The following is a 12,880-nucleotide window of genomic DNA, read 5'->3' as shown; positions in this document are numbered from 1 at the left end:
TCAAGTATAGGAAGATTTTATAAAGGTTCCTAACTCTTACAAAATCATTGTTGTTATTCACCGCATAAATAAAAAGCTGCAACCAGTGGTTATGAATGGACTGATAAACTAATTGCATTTTTTGCTGTTTATTTTCTGCTCCCTTCCAGGTTTATGACAGGCCACAAAAACATTCTGCTCTGCACTATGATCCGGGCCTCCAACAAGACTTCACCAGTGACACCTTAAAATCAAAACACCAGCAGAAAAGTAGCAACCAGCACCACATTGACTGGTCAGCAAGCTCCGACACTGGACCCGCTTCTCAGAGTTGCTTCATCAACACAGAGCCCAGTAGAGAAGCAATTAGTGCCACCAAGATCTCTGCTCTGGAGCCAGGAGTTTCCTACAGCAAATCCCAGGCCAAGAAGTCCTGCAGCAGCAGCAGCAGCAGCACGTGGGGGCAGCTGTCGGTCAGTAGTAAAGAGCTGGCGATTTGCAGCGCAGTCCCGTCACCCAATGGCATTAGCATGGCCGCCCAGCCCAGCAGTGCCTCTGAGTGCAATGGGCTTTTACCTCTTGGAGATCAAGAGGGAGCTGTGCAGCTGGAGGCCCCTGATCAGCCTGCTGGAATTACAAAGAAGAAGTCCAGCAAAAAGGACTTGATGAGCCAAACCATCCAAACCACAGATATGGAGTGGGTAAAGAGTGCTCAGAAAGCATTTGACAGCAAATCCCATGACAGCATGGAAGGGAAAAAGGAGTCTTACTCGATGGACAGCATGTTGGATATGTCACCCTCGAAGCAGAATCCCGTTTCTGCCGGCACTTGTGAAAGTGACACCAATCACGTACGAATTACTATCCCAATAAAGTCTCCGACAACAGATGCGTCTGGCCACAAAAGGAAAAAGAGGCAATCCATTAAATCCTCCATAGAGAAAACTATCCAGGAGAAAAGCCTGCCTTCTGTGCTTGCTTTGAGCAGTGAAATGGCAAACAGGACCAGCTCTCAACCAGAGGGGAGTAAAAAAGATGTTCGAGCCACAAAGCCAGGGAAAGTGATGGAAAATGAGTCCCCCTTAGTAGCAATTGACAGTGGTGTGTTCACAGACAAAGCGTCCCCCAACAGTGCCGCCCGGCCCAGAAAACCTCTACCTGTGACATCCAGTCTCCTACCCACCAATATTTCCACAGCTGGCAAATTACCTGACATCCAGCACCCCAAACATGCAGCTAAGCGTCGGTGGACCTGCAGCAAACCTAAATCTATACTTCGGGAGACCTCCCTGACGACGTCTGAGAAGCTGATGGTGGAGCCTCCTTCAGCCTATCCCATCACACCATCCAGCCCTCTGTATACCAATACAGACAGTCTTACTGTGATCACACCTGTCAAGAAAAAAAGAGGACGACCAAAGAAACAGCCTTTGCTCACTGTTGAAACCATTCATGAGGGGACCTCCACCAGCCCAGTGAGCCCAATCAGTCGGGAATTTCCAGGAACAAAGAAAAGGAAGAGGAGAAGGAATCTGGCCAAGTTTGCCCAGATGGTTCCAGGAGAGGACAAGTCCATCAGTGAACTAAAATTTCACAAAAAGGTCGGGAAACTTGGGGTCTTGGATAAGAAGACCATCAAGACCATTAATAAAATGAAAACCCTCAAGAGGAAGAACATTCTCAATCAGATCTTGTCCTCCTGCTCCAGCAGCATAGCTCTGAAAGCAAAAGTCCAGCCACCATCTAGTGCTGGGCCTACCACCATTGATGCCAGGCTAGGGAAGCAGATCAATGTCAGCAAGAGGGGGACTATCTACATTGGTAAAAAACGTGGCAGAAAGCCAAGGGCAGAGCTGCAGCCTCAGCCAGAAGAACCTAAGACAGCCATCAAGCACTCAAGGCCTGTTTCCAGCCAGCCAGAAAACCCAGCAGTGCCTTCCAACCTGCAGTCACTTGTGGCATCGTCACCAGCAGCTATTCATCCGCTTTCAACACAATTAGTGGGGATCAACGGCAACCTCAGCCCTGCAAGCACTGAAACTAATTTTTCAGAGTTAAAAACTATGCCAAATCTTCAACCTATCAGTGCTCTTCCTACAAAAACCCAGAAAGGAATGCACAGTGGAACTTGGAAGCTGTCTCCACCCAGGCTAATGGCTAATTCACCTTCTCACCTCTGTGAAATAGGTTCTCTGAAAGAAGTCACGCTGTCGCCAGTGAGCGAGTCTCACAGCGAGGAAACCATTCCGAGCGACAGTGGGATAGGTACAGACAACAACAGTACCTCTGACCAAGCCGAGAAAAGCTCAGAATCCCGCCGGAGATACTCCTTCGATTTCTGCACCCTGGACAATCCAGAGGCTATCCCATCTGACACCAGCACAAAGAACAGGCATGGTCACCGGCAGAAGCATCTCATTGTGGATAACTTTCTCTCTCACGAAAGTATTAAAAAGCCAAAGCACAAGAGGAAAAGGAAAAGCCTGCAGAACAGAGATGACCTCCAGTTTCTGGCAGACCTTGAGGAACTCATCAATAAGTTTCAAGTGTTCAGGATTTCCCATAGAAGTTATACATTTTATCATGAAAATCCATATCCCAGCATCTTCAGGATTAATTTTGATCACTACTACCCTGTGCCATATATCCAGTATGACCCATTGCTCTATCTTCGCAGGACCTCTGATATGAAGTCTAAGAAGAAGCGTGGTAGACCTGCCAAAACCAATGACACCATGACAAAGGTGCCTTTTTTACAAGGGTTCGGTTACCCTATTCCCAGTGGGAGTTACTATGCACCCTATGGAATGCCTTACACATCAATGCCTATGATGAATCTTGGTTACTACGGTCAGTATCCAGCTCCTTTGTACCTGTCTCACACGCTTGGAGCGGCTTCCCCATTTATGAGACCTACTGTGCCCCCACCCCAATTCCATGCAAGCTCTCATATGAAGATGTCCACCACTGCCAAACACAAAGCAAAACACGGAGTGCACCTACAAACCCCTGTGGGAATGGGCCTTGGAGACATGCAGTCCTCTTTGGCTCCTCCGAAGGTTGGAGGAACAAGCCTTTCGAGTGGCCGACTTCACAAAAGGAAACACAAACATAAGCACAAGCATAAGGATGAGCGGATATTGGGGACTCACGAAGATCTGAGTGGTCTCTTTGCTAGCAAGTCCACTGGCTTCTCCAGCCACGCCATCAACGAGAGGCTGAGTGGCTCAGACAAGGACCTCTCCTTGCTCAATGAGAAGAGCAAGCATAAGGAGAAGCAGAAGCACCAGCATTGTGAAACCGGGCACAAAGGCTCAAAGAGTAACTTTGAAGTGGATACGCTGTCTACGCTATCACTTTCTGATGCCCAGCAGTGGTCACAGAGTAAAGATAAAAGTGACTCAAGCAGTGATCCCATTGACTCTTGCACAAAGAGATACTCTGGTAATACTGAGAGTAATGGAAGGTCAGAGTCCCTGGACATGTTTGGTGAAATGAATTCCTCAAGTGAGAAGCGGGACAATGATGCAAGTGGGAATAAAAGAAGAAGCTTTGAAGGCTTTGGAACTTACAGGGAAAAGGACATTCAGCCCTTCAAGACAAATAGGAAGGACAGAAGTACTTTTGATTCTTCAGCCTCTTCAGGTAAGCTTTGTTTTATTCTATTTTACTTTGACTATTTACTGCGCTTAAATTTCAATGCTGAACAAAGAGGGACTCACCATTTACAGCAAATACATTTATGGGATAATAACTTTTCTGGCTTTTGTAACTGACTGTAATTCTTTATCCAAACTTAGGGGAGATCAACAAGAAAGTTGGCCACATCTTAAGCCCAAAGTTTTACAAGTCTTCAAGTTGTTACACAGAACTTTTATAAATATTTGTCCTGCTTTCACATATCTCTCATGGCTTGTTGCACTCCTTCCTAAAATCTGACCATTGCATTCATTGCAACAGCAGCAATTACAATACCTGTTAGCAAGGTGGTAATCCCTCTAATCAGTGTCTAATATCACATGATCAAAGTGACTGTCCAGCGTTTGGGAGAAGAGCAGAGTGTCTCTGCTCTGGCCCATAAAGTGACCAAAACCCATTTGTTGATGAGGTGGACCAGACAGATGGGAAGCTGTGAAGCTGTGTCTGTGTCCCATTAATGTGTTCTACTGCTGATCCAGAGGCACCCACCCACTGGGCTGAATATTTGGAGATCCTGGGTACAGTCCTAATGTAAATCAGTCACTTTCAGTCCGCAGGTGTCATGTAAAATAATTATGCTGAGCATTGAGTGGCCGTGGGAAGGGACCGGTGTCATGGAAACAAACCCTCTCCAATGGACTCTGAAGAGTTTTAGGTCTCATGACTTGGAAATATAAGCTGGGTAGATGAAGAGGAAGGAAGATCCTTTCAGCTGTTAAGGACATCTGTTCCTCTCCTGCAGAGTGGGGAAAAAGGGAATCTGAATCTTGCCTGAGAGACTGAATTGTACTTTACAATAGGGAGCTGCTTTTGTGATGACACAGAGGCAGGTGTTTTGGTGCATTACAAATGAATTTAGCTTGGGAGCAAGCCCAGTGCTTCTACACCGTCAGATATTTATCACAAAGCAGATTTCACACTTAGCTCTGGAAAGGGGTGAACTTTTCTGAACCAACCAGTGGTGGATGAGATTCTGATGTGCTAAAAAGAACTTCAAAGAAAAGTAGCTGATAGCCTTCAAAATTAAAAGGAAATTAACCGAGAACACAGGAGTAGAGAATTTGTATAACTTGCCAATGTAAGGCTCTAAAGTTTTTTACTGACTTGTAATAACTGATCAAATTCCAAAGACTGCTCATGCTTAAGCCACCTAAACATTTCCAGTTCCTTCACCGAGACCAGAATCTGAAATACAGTTGGGAAAAACAGTCTGAAATGACAGATTACCCCAAGAAAACATTCCCATTCATGATGTCATATTATATTAGACCAGTTGTGACATCAAAAAATGATACATTCAAAAAATATAGGAAAAGAGATTTAAATAAGTCTCTGAACATCAGAGTTGCAGCATGCCTGACAAGGAACAAAGGTATTCTCCACCAAGTGCTGCAGTGGCTATTTCACTAAGGAAGTTGTGTACTGGCATATAGGATTAAAAGGCTTCAAAGTGTTTAACAAGCTTATTTTTCTTTTTTTTTTTTTTTAATAGAAGTTCACATTTTTCACAGTTTGTTAACAGCCTTTGCATTTGCAGCCGTTTTGCTCTTTGAACAGAAGATATTTGCTAAATCTGTAATTTTCAATATATTTCACTAAGGCATAGCAAACTGTGAAAATTCCCAACAGTGTTGAACTCAAATTAGTTTCCAAAGTAGGGGCATGATCCTCACCAGACTGATTTGAAGATGGAATTACTAAAGAAAAAGTCAATTTCATGTTATTTTCCTTCAGTTTATTCCCCATGACAATAAAAGTGTAAGATGGAGGCTAGAACTTGTCATGGGAATGCCATTAGATTTGCAGTTTAAACTTTTTAAACTAGCTCTTGTTTAAACTGAAATTATTATTTTTATTTATTTTTGCTCTTCATGATTACAGCCACACAGCATTCCCTATGACCTAATCCATCAACCCTCAGATTATTAATCTATTTCTTCATTGTCATGCTATTATTTAGATGGAAAAATCATCAGCAGTTAGCTAAGCAGAGCCAGATAACCAGAGCAATACCTTGCACTACAAGGAAAAATACTAAAACTAAACTGCTCTGCCAAGAAAGGCCTTGAGCCAAGGCTGCTCATTAAAGCCTAGAAACATCTGTCTGCTTATGAATGCCTAAGATCTCACTGCAGCTTTTTTCCTCTCTGCCTTTGACCTTCACTGGGATTCCCAGCAGAGGTCTGCACTTGAGTCTAGCCATAACTATTTAACCAGTTCCCACAGAGGGAGGATTGCTCTCTTCCATGATAACCTTCACCTTCTTCCTCCTAACTCACTTTGCATTTCCCTGAGGAGATTGACTAATCAGAAGAATATAAGGTAAAAGAGAAAAAAAAACAAAACAAAACAAAAGCCCTATGCCATCTCAGGAGGCAAATTCCATAGCCTGATTGCTCTTCCCTTTCAGTATTTGTCATCTTTCACAAGTTAAAAATAATATATAACAGAGATAAGAGGAGACATCCTGAATATTCAGATTCAGATGAAAGCTGAAATTAGATTTATATCACAATTTCAGTGTTATCTCTACTGCAGTGGCATTTTGATGTGCTCAGTACTGCCATTTGCAACTTCATTGCTTTCTTCTGGAGATAAAATACATAGCAAAACCTACCCACGCTCAGTGGATGTATCTGTGATGAGAGGGAAGAGAGAACCATTTGTTTTTTTTGGTGATTCAGGCACTGCAACTTGTTTCAGTGTGGTTTGCAGCTGCAGGTACCATTGTATTGTTGGTAATTTATGTTTTTGTCTCTGTTGTGACAGCACTTGGCCATTCCTGAGAAGTTTGGTGTTCCTTGGTGATAAACAGTGGCCCTGCTTATGGTAGAAAACAGTCCTGTTGTAGAATCTTTAAGCCTAGGTATGATTTTACTATCTAGAAAGATATAGGCCATACAGGGAAGAGTTGTCCTTCATACCTTTTGGAGAAGCTGGTTGTAGTCCTGGCTCAAGAAAGGTACCTGGCACATGTTTCCCAGAGAAATTATGGATGCCCACTCCTGGAATTGTTCGTGGACTGGGTTGAGGTTTTGGTACTTGTGCTAGTGGAAGGTGTCCCAGCTCAGACCAGGAGGTTTGGAAATAGATGACCTTTAAAGTTCCCTTCCAACCAAACTATTCCATGATTATGTGATTTAATGTGGAAATTTGTGCCTGAAGTGAATGGACTCATCAAGAGAGTGTGACCAGTTACTTTGGATGGTCACAGCAAAAGTCCATTCCTTGTCCTGCACCAACCTGGACTATCACTGGCCATTCTTTAGTGGAGACCTTATGAGCTTTCAGCCAATGTACATCTTTTTGGACCACTTTGGCCTAAATATGAAGTGTTAGTGCATATGGCTAATTTCCCAGCAGCCTGTTTCCACACCATTGTTCTGGAGAAGCTGGTGTTCCTTCCTTCCATAATAACAAGATAATAACTCTTCCCACCCACTCCTCATGTACTGTTGCATACTGGTGCCTTTTTCTGAAATTGCTAATTTGCTAAATTTCTTGTGCTCATCGAACCTCCTGCATTTAGAAAGACTAATTAATCAAAAATAATTTAACAATGCTTTTCTATTTAGCTGAAGACTATTCCAGTGGCATTAGCCTGGCCTACAGGCAAGAATACAGCAGAAAGTGTTTCAGATTCTGCCTTGCCACAGACACTTGGGCACATCCTAGACTGAACTGTCAAGCTGTGTGCACCAAGCATTGGCTCAGTTGACTCCTTCCTTCACACAGTCGGAGATACACTTCAAAACTCTTGCAAAACAGTCTTGGAGTCCCTCTGGCGCTGTGTGACCTGAGGCACTGTGCACAGCTGGATGGCTGAGCCTTTCATCTGCTTTTTAGGAATTACTGAAGCCCCAGGTGAGGGACCCAGGGAGAGGTCACAGATTGGTGCTGCAGCTGGGCTGGGGAGACTGAGAGTAGAGCTGTTTTAAAGAGGCCTTCATGGCAAACTCCACATCTCCATGTCATGTGTCTGCCTGATTCATGATGCTGGAGAAGAGACTTCCATTGCTGATGAGCAGTCCCAATGCCATAGCTTGTTCCACAGAAAAAAAGCAAGATTGTTTGTCTCTTACCTTTTTCCTTAGGTGGAATAATGAGGAAAAGCACATTTAACCTTTTAAGGCACATAGATAAGATGGCAATTTGCATGTACGACCTGTCACATTATGTCCTAGCTGCAATCACTGCAGGCCAGGACGTAGCTGAAGGTGAAGCAGAGGCTGAGAGTTGCTATATGCAGGGCTGCATTTCTGCTTTTCCTTGTAGTGAGACTAATCAAGGTCTGTGCTACCTTACTGTCACACTATTTATGCCTCCTGGATTTTTTTTTAAAACAATAATTCTACAAACAAAGATTGCCTTGCTTGTTTGTTGGGTATCGTGGCGCAAAGATCAGCTAGGAAGTGCATTGGTTTTATCAGCTACAGCACAGACACCACACATAGTATATTTACAGGAATATAAAGTTAATCATATGCAGCTATTAGGAAAGCAGTCTCTGAATGCTGGATAGCTAGCATGAAAAACACCCTTTATAAATTAATGCTTAACTTACCTACAAGCCTCCCAGGCTTTCCCCCCCACCTCAATGTCCAGCAGTGCTACAAGCTGAATTTCTCCTGACTTGAATTTCTGACTTAACCTTTCCTCCTCACTTTGTACAGTGCTGGTTTCACTCTTGAAGGAATCAGTATCAGCTTTAGCCCTGATCAGTCACAGTTTTACACTGAGAAGGGATCAGTATCTCAGTAGTGGATAAGCATATTTGTTCTAAATGTATGTGGCAGATGTAGGTAAAGAGTGTTAGCTGATTGTTTTATTAATTAAACTTTGCAGATTTTTCGTATAATACTTTCCACAAATAATTTATTATTTTACTTAGGTCTGCAATCACAATGTTGATTCATTATTCTTCAGTGAATGCACTATTTTAATGAGAGTGGGAACAGTAGGACCACACAGTTTGACCCACTGTTTTGGGTTCCTTATGGCAAGAAGAGTGTTGAAGTGCTGGAGCATGTCCAGAGAAAGGCAACAGACCTGGAGAAGTGTCTGGAGCACAAGTCTGATGAGGAGGGGCTGAGGGACACGGGGAGGGCTCAGCCTGGAGAAAAGGAGGCTCAGGGTGGACCTTTAGGCTCTCCACAACTCCCTGACAGGAGGGGCAGCCAGGCGGGGGTCATTCTCCTCTCAGGTAACAAAAAATAGGAAAAGAGGAAATGACCTCAAGTTGCTTCAGAGTATGTTTAGATTGGATACTATGGAAGACTTCTTCACTGAAAATGTTGTTAAGAATTGGAACAGGCTGCCCAGTGAAGTGGTGGAGTCATGGTTTTTGGAAATGTCCAAAAACGTGCAAAAGTGGTGATTTAGTGATGGGCCTTATCAGTGCTGAGGGAATGACTGGACCTGGTGGCCTTAGAAGCCTTCTCTAGCTTTAATGCTTCTGTGTTTCTATGTAGATCATGTGTGATGAACATTCTCTCACCCAACCAGCTTAAAGACATAAAATGAACGCCTGTTTCTGGCTGGGTCTTGTATATATACTTGTGGATGAAACTTTGCACACTGAAACAAGAGAGGATAAGTGAATATCGTGTGATGCAGGAAGTTGAATAAATATCCAGCAAAACACATAAATAAGTCACCTGGCTTTCTTAAATAGAAAGGATTTGATTCAGCAGGACCTGTGTTTTGTATAGCACTGTGTGCATAAATTCAGAGGCAGACTGATGTATGGTCTAGGATTTTCAGGCCCATCTTCCATATCTTAGTTTTCTCATGTAACAACAGAAAAAATGTCCTAATTGCAGTTAACCTCAGTGTTTGAGTGGGTGAAGGGGATAAAAGCAGTTTCCTGCCATACAGTGCCACAGTGAGCTCTGATACTCACCAATGCCCAGTGAATGCAGCGTTAGACCCATGGCAGTGCTTGAAGTGGATGGGAGAAGAGCCAGGTAAGAACTTCACTGACTGAGGATATATGGGCTGTTAACCACCCTCCCTTTCCTCAGCTCTGCCTCCGCTGGGGTTTCCTCTGATATCCTAGGCTCCTACATGGCTTCTAGCATTGCAAAAGTTTTCCAAGCCCCAGTTTTAGTATGGGTTTTTGCCCTCCCACTGTGTCCTGTGATGAGGGACAAGTAATGTACAGTTATAGGGTGAGTATGCCATCTGGCCCATAAAAGTTACCATCAGAGCTTTAAAAAAAAAACCCTCATTATTTGTAAATACAGTTGCATTCATCAAAACAGCTGTTTAGGACCCTGAATGTTTAGGAAAACAAACAAACCAAACTACTGAAACAACTTCCAGAAGCATTATCTGGCCCTTTTGGAATAAATGTCCTTCTTGTTTTCCACCAAGTTTTCTATCAGTCCTGTGGAGAGGACAGCAAGCCAGCATGACTGCTGCTCCTTTCTGCCTATGGTGTATCCTAAAGGGGCATGCTGCTGATGGGGAAAGTGTAGCAAAGATTTCCTTGAAAGTGTTTTGACTAAGGCAATTTAAATACAGTGAGTTTTGTCATTGTTGTTGTTGTTTTAAGGCTACTTCTTGATTTACTGTGTTGATTCTGATATCTGCCTGGACCAAGGAGAGAAGAAACAGGAGGGAAGCTGGAGTGGGAGAGGAAGCAGGACTATTTATCACCCAACCTAACTTTTATTTCCTCTCTTAATGATTGTATGTTTATTGCACTGCCTGAGGCTCAGTACAAAGTCCTTTAGACCAGCGATGAATTAATCAAATTAAATTCAGTGACCCTTTTGCTTTTTGGGAGTGTCACAAGCCTCCCAGCACCCTGCCTAATTTCTGCTTCTTACTTTGCTCTCTGTCCAACAGTCAAGCAGTTCTTCCTTCACAACTTGGCGTCTCCCAGCTATTTATCTTCACTCTCTCTGGCCAATGCCAGAACATCTTGTTTGAAGTTTTTATTCAGACCACTGCTAGTTTATGAAGTTGTGCAGATTCCACGTTGGGTGTGCAGCTGCTTCACGTCAGACACAATTGGCCTCTGCTGGGCTCTTGGCTTTAAAAGGCGATAAAGAACCACAGCCAGATTCTCATCTCGGCCCAGCATAAATCAAGCGTCTCCCCATTGAAATCAGGGAGGTTGACTTCAGGAGTGGAGTATCTACTGAGGCAAAAGGACAGTGTGGGGCTGGAAAGTCCCATCCGCAGCTTCAGTGGCACACCAGAGCATGCCAGCATCCTTCTGTCTGTGTTCAACATGCCAGGTGCTCAAAATAGCCTTGGTTCAACATTTTATAAGATTTTTTTAGCTTAGAGGGAGTGGGTCTGTTAAGACTTTGATGGTGCCAGCCTGGGTACTTGTGTAAGTGGCAGTTTAAGAAGAGTTAGAGGGAAGCCTGTTTGCTTTAGCTCTGGACTGTACACAATGCTATTTCTTGACACTAATAGTGTAGATGCAAGGCAAGAGGTTTGTTTGGATGCATGGAGGAGGTAAAACAGAACCATGTTTGCACCTTTGCTACAAACCTGATGATCAGTGTGACTCAAAGCTGGGCATAGGGAAATCTGACCTGAAGGCATCTGTCAGTGAGAGGGATCCTGATGCACTCAGAGCAACCTGCATCCTGACCTACTCAGCTGCAAAACTGAGACTTGGGGCCTGGCCTCTAGAACATGATCTAAGGCTGCTTCTCCATTCCCAGTGCCTTCCAGGAGTTTATATCCATGTGTCACAGCAAGAGAAAATTTAAAAGGGCTCAGTCTGCATGATTGCAATAATGATATTGAACAACAAAAGGAGAAGGATTGTCCTGTTTTAAGGTCTCAACAAGAAGGAAGTCAAAATAATTCCCCTGTAGATAAAGGGCTGAGAGGAGGGATGGGAAAGAAAAGCCTTGACTGTCCATGGAGGAGTCTTTATACAACCTCAACGACTTAAAAGACCCTAAGACTCCTAATAAGAATCATTAGTGATTTGTAATTTAAAATATGAAGCTGGGCATGTTTTAAGCCCATAGGCTTAAAAGCACATAGGTTTTTGCAGCTGCACTGAGTCTGACCGAGCTCTCTCATGGCACAGTGCAGCCTTCAGGAGGCTTCAAGACTATGTGCAATGCACAGTTAACTGTCAAGCAAGGGCAGGACAGGATGGCTCCAAGGGATTTGCTAATGAGCTATCAAGCTGTGGGTCACTGGTTGAAATTTAATCTGTAAGAACAGTGACAGAAAATCAAATCAAAGTGCTGACGTCAGAGTGATGCTGGAGCAGTGGCGAAAGTGTTGCTTGTTCCTTATGCAGCACACAGAGGCAGCTTGAATAAACTGGGAGAAAACTGTGAGGAGCTTGTTGGGATCCCAGCTGCAAAATACAGCTCAGCCAATTTGAGTTACACCAAGTAACTCACTTGTCTTAGTGCAGTGGCTTGTGAATGACAACAGACTATCTCCTCAGAGAATCTGACCCAAACTCAGACTTACACAGAACAGAAATCACACTTGTGAAGACACCTGGGTAGAGTTTGCTCAGCAAAGAGTGTCACAGAATGTGAATCAGCAATGTACCACAAAACTCAGTAGCTTGTGGTGCTGCTGATGGAGTTTTTACTGTGATTACATCCTACTTTGAGGTCAGTAGTAATAACATTCCCATTGCCATCTCATGGGGAAACTTCGTGGATTCACCATAGCTTTCTCAGGGGTGGGGAGGGCCCACACTACTGCAGGCTATTAAACCATCTCTTGTGGTTTTCATAGTTACCTGAGGGAAAGCTGAGGAAAGAAGGGACAGGGGCACCACATGCCCTGAGCAGTGGTAGTGGTACTGGGTATGTGGGCCAGCTGTTGGCTCAGGAAGGCTTATTCTGGTGCTTTTTACCCCTCTGGTGTTGTCCTCTTCACTGATGTTTTGAGGGAATTCAGTCCTAAGCAGGTGAGCTGAGGATACAGAATTTCTCCAGATGGCACAGACTTGCTATTACAGCTCCATGTCTTTGGCCTTCCCCGCCTCCACTGTGGGCAGGAAAGGGAGCAATAGTCAGCATTGTTTTTTTGTGCCAGCTATGATTAGTTGGTGTAAAGAGCACTTAAGTAACTTGACACAACCTTTGAGTTGCTTGATTTGCTAAAAAAAGGAAAGAAAAAAAAAATCCCTGGATTACTACAGGGTGTCTTTGCTGCCTGAAGTCTCATCTGCACCAGTAAAAACTAGGGATGAGGTTGG

General features: G+C 43.8%; 1 protein-coding gene across 2 annotated transcripts in view; it reads left to right on the top strand.

Moving 5' to 3' along the window:
- SETBP1 (SET binding protein 1) overlaps positions 1 to 12,880 on the top strand; it is a 266,550-nt gene that overhangs the window by 183,175 nt on the left and 70,495 nt on the right. For both annotated transcript variants that reach the window (XM_053969032.1, XM_053969033.1), the window contains exon 5: positions 150 to 3,624. In XM_053969032.1, coding sequence (XP_053825007.1) covers positions 150 to 3,624 — 3,475 coding nt within the window. The remainder of the gene's footprint in view (positions 1 to 149; positions 3,625 to 12,880) is intronic.

This window comes from Vidua chalybeata, chromosome Z (assembly GCF_026979565.1).
Source record: "Vidua chalybeata isolate OUT-0048 chromosome Z, bVidCha1 merged haplotype, whole genome shotgun sequence".
Classification (NCBI taxonomy): domain Eukaryota; kingdom Metazoa; phylum Chordata; class Aves; order Passeriformes; family Viduidae; genus Vidua; species Vidua chalybeata.
Note: the sequence above shows the minus strand (reverse complement) of the source record. Positions and strands in the feature narration are given on the sequence as shown.